Consider the following 4,913-nt stretch of genomic DNA (forward strand, 5'->3'; position numbering starts at 1 on the left):
CTTAAGTGTCATAATTTTAATACATATTTATAAAATTATATAACTTTTGAGAAAATATTTGATAGGACTATACTAAAAAAATTATTAGAATATGATGAACATAATATTCTGTTCAGCAAATTTTTATTTTACTTATGGATGTTGCATTTTAATTATTTTATAATATTTTATTTTATATATGCTTAATAATAACACACATCAATTCACCACACCTCACATAATATTATATAAGTTTACGGGAGATTTAAAAACAATAAAGCAGTTTATATATATGTCAATATAGATATTTGAAAATATGAAATGTATTGTATGGAATAATACATTTTCTTCTTTCTAAATTATAAATTGCTGCAATAGTGTCATATATATTCTATATTATTAATGATTACATAACTAAAAATAGAGTATCAATTATTTGTAGCATAAGTTATACCTCATTAACTAATATATCAAATATTATAAAAATATAATTAATTTAAATAAAAAATAAAAGTTAATTAGCTCACTAGAATACAGTATTTATGTTATAATGCTATATAAAAATTATATAATTCTATTACTCTCCATAACATATATGTATAATTCTAATGTGTTATTAATAAAAAAATATGTAAAAATGCTTTTTTCTTCTTATTTTTTATATAATAACTCTAAGAGTGCTGTATAATATATAAAATAAAAATATTAAATAACATAATATATGAAAAATATAATTCATTAATTCTTATATCCTTGAAAAAGAAATCATGTTAATGCGAATTATATATATTTACATTTCTTATACCCATATATACAATATAGTAACATATTAACGATTTGATATTTTATAAAAATTATGATATATTATGCATCACACATTAATATAGTTAATATAATAATTTCATGAAACAACAAATTGTAGAATATACTAAACATAAATGTATATAAAAATAATAAATGTAGCAGAAAATACCAATTCTTATTTTTAACCCATGTGCTGTGAAAATAAAATTGTAGAATATTTCTTAAATAAGCATTTATTATATCATAAATATGTTCGTTATGTATATATAAAATATGTAAGAATAAATGAATATATATAATATTAATATCTCTTATACATTTAACTCTTAAAATATTATTACAAATTGTAAAATCATTCATACCTATTCGTTTTAATTATTAGTTCAAATTCATGTAAATTGCTATAATACATTCAATTAGAATCTATAATGCTTTATATAAAAAAATAACATAAATACTATAAGCTGATTCATATAACATTAAAAATTGACAAATTTTAAGGGAATATAAAACAAAATATTGTAAATTATAATAATATATTTATCATGATTAAACTTGAAATCAATCATCTAATGGAAAATTCTGAACACTACAAACTAAAATATAAGAAATATAATAAAACTAACATATAAATATAAAAAGATTTAATAAACTAATAATTATAATACATTTTCATAAAAATATATATAAAACTAATATTATCATTATTATATTCGAAAAAAATTATATTTACCTCTATGTATTCACACTATTATATAACAATAAAATTATATATTGAAAATATGTAATAGAAAATTATATTATACTATTAAAACTGGAGTAAAATAATTAATCGAAACATAATTTTAATGAAATGAAAAAAAATAATACAATTAATTTTACTAAAATTGTTAATATAATATAAAAAATATTGCCGTACATTCACTTATTGTAAAAACATATATATTTAAATTTTATATGTGTAAATAAACAATTAAAGTTATATATATTAAAATTATAATTTCAACATGTAAATCCTGCAAAATTTTTTTACAATCATTTAATATATACTGGTATGTATATGATGTTCTTAAATTGTAAGTGATCAGTTTTAACTATTTTAGCAATTTTTTGAAAAAAAGTTTTGTGTTTTTAATTTCTCATACTTAACAAAAATTTTCATTAATTTTAATAAGTATATATTTATATAATGGATTTTGTTTCTGTAATTTTTATTTCAGCTCTTGATGTTATAAATAATAAAATATTTTTAACAAATTTTATATTTTTATTTTTAAATACTATTACCCATTTAATGTGTATCATTCATTTTTATATAAATATATATATTAAATATTATTAATTATAACTATAGAGATTTTATTACTTAATAACTTTTATATTTATTTATAATTTATATTTTTATAATTTAGAAAAATTTATTATAAAAAATATATTAGTTCTATTATATAAAAGAATTATTATTGCACATATAAATATATATGGGTCTTTTGGTGCGAATAATAAAATAGAAATAATGTATTCATATCTACAAAAGATACGTACATGAAATATATTGATTTATTATATATAAAATTTATTACATATTAAATTAATTACCCTATAAACTACGCTAGCATTACATATATGTATAATAAATTATTAAAAATATATTTTAGTAAGCGATTTACAGTTACACTATAATATGTATACATTATAGTTCTTTTTGTATCTGTAGTAAAATAATAATAGTGCATTAATTTTTTTATCTGTTCTATTATATGTAATGTTATATAGACGTAATTATCTATAAAATTCAAAATATATATTTATAAAAATAATAATTTTTGATTGCATTAAAAATGTCTGATTTAGTATATAACAAAAATTTAATAAAATTCATCTTTGCACGGAATTTCTAGTATAATAATACATGTCAAGAACAACTTAAAATTGAATTGAATGTACAACTATTTATATATTATTTATTTAACGTTTTGCACTTAAATCATAGGAAAATGTTAAAAAATTATTCCCTTCTCTTATGAACTATAGAAAATTAAATGACACTATAGGGTTTGGTGTGCCAGACTGCGATGAATTAGAAAAATATTCGACTGAAATTCAAGATATTAAGAATATTTGTTTAATTATTACAGGTGCTAGAGAATATTTGGATTTTATACCTTTTGAAAATTTACCAGATAACGAAATGTGCACAGCATTAATCTTGTGGGTGTATGATTTCTTAAATGTTCAGTTTAAAAATGGTGCTTATTACAGCAAAATAGGAAAGGTTATTGATCTAATAAGACCAATATGGATAAAATCTTCAAAATGGGAGAGTTGCGATATTCGAACATATATTGGTAGTGAGAATATGGTTCAAAATATGAAATCATTATATGATTATGCTACCGACCTTCCAACAATAGAACATCATCTTCAGAATGCTAATTTTAAATGCAGTAATAATTTTTCGACATACATTCAAGATAATATTAGAATACTTAAAGAATTAAATGATCAATGTAAAGATAATGTAACTGACAAATATTGTATTGTGTTTAATGATGTATTTGTAAGAGCGCTTTTTGAAAAAATATCAAACTTAAAATGCAACGTCGTAGATAATACTGTAAATATCCAGAAAACAGTAAAAAAATATAAGGTTTCACAGGGATTGCATGAACAAATTAATATGGATACATATAACTCTAATGCATTTATAAAAAGCATGAAAATTACATTTCCATTATTTGGACTTATACTCATTTTTTCCATTTTATATATAGTAAAAATAAAAATAGTATAAATCTACAAACATTAACGATTTTATTAAACATTTACTATTATACAACAGAAATACTATAAATAAAAAATATATTGAATAATTCTTATGTTTTTTAGTATACACCAGCCGGAACATGGATAAAAAAGAAAATAAAAGTATACAAAATACTATGGTACAGATTATATAACATATTTAAAAATGGAACATTGGGACACATTTATGAAAACCAATCGCTCCATACAGTGAGAAATGAATTAAATGACTCAAATAGTCCTGTATCTTATAATTTATTCTATTATTAATTATAATATTATTAGAATTTTAGCACAAATCATCTTATGGATATTACCCCTGATATAAAATTTTTTAGATATATAAAAGTTGAATATAAAAGATTTTCATATTTTTTATATGCATTTTATGGAACAGATTTTCTAAAATTAATAAATTATATTATGTATTTATCTATAATTCACAAAAATTTAATTATATAAGCCATAAGAAAAAGCATTTTAAAATTAAAAAGCATTAAATAAATTACAGTATTAAAACACTTGTATGTTATATTATGAACATATATTATAAATAATTACAAATGACAAAATTATTTTCCTCACATTATAATTATTTTTATATTGTTCTAATATTTATATGTTTATTTACTTTTTGAATCTAAGGATTATACAAAATATGTTGTAAAGAATAAAACAATGGTGAGATTTAATACATTGAAGGGTATAATGAATAAATAATACATGATATTATATGGTAATTTAATAATATATCCCCTCATGTTATATAATAATATTATAAAATAAAATTCATATCATATTTTTTAACAGTTTAAAGGTACCGAGTTCAAAATGTTTGTATTAATCTATATGTAATAGCCATATTATGAATAAAGAAAAGAAATTAAATTATATAAAAAATTATTATGAGATTTTTTTTAAAGTTTATATTATATAAACATAAGCTTATGTCAGAACATTATAATGAACTAATATTAATAGAGAATACATCGAAAAAAATAAATCATATAAATACTTATATTATTGTGTAAATAATAAGTGTGTGTTGGATGAAAAAAGAAATTAGGTATTCGATGGAATATGTTGAATTATCTATATAACAAATGAAAATTATTTATATCTAATTATTTCTTTGATTCCTGCAATTCCTTATAAAAAATATAGAAATTAATATACTGAAGAAATTGAAATTTTATGTTCATATAACTTAGAATATCCTACTTTTCCCATTTTTGAAATGCGCAATACATGAGTTTTAGTGTTAATTGCAATTATTTCAACACACTTCACTTTTTTAATTTGCTATATATTTAATTATAATATTA

The 4,913-nt window shown here is 18.7% G+C and overlaps 1 protein-coding gene across 1 annotated transcript; it reads left to right on the forward strand.

Moving 5' to 3' along the window:
- Positions 1-2,624: 2,624 nt before the first annotated feature.
- PGO_000495 (variable surface protein) lies at positions 2,625-3,858 on the forward strand (the record flags this gene model as incomplete). The annotated part of the gene is made up of 3 exons (XM_028690780.1): positions 2,625-2,636; positions 2,777-3,571; positions 3,673-3,858. 3 exons carry the CDS (start codon positions 2,625-2,627, stop codon positions 3,856-3,858), a joined length of 993 nt encoding a protein of 330 aa, XP_028546581.1.
- Between the last annotated feature and the right edge of the window lie 1,055 nt (positions 3,859-4,913).

The sequence above is a fragment of the Plasmodium gonderi genome, assembly GCF_002157705.1.
Source record: "Plasmodium gonderi DNA, contig: Pgo-contig_45, whole genome shotgun sequence".
Taxonomy (NCBI): domain Eukaryota; phylum Apicomplexa; class Aconoidasida; order Haemosporida; family Plasmodiidae; genus Plasmodium; species Plasmodium gonderi.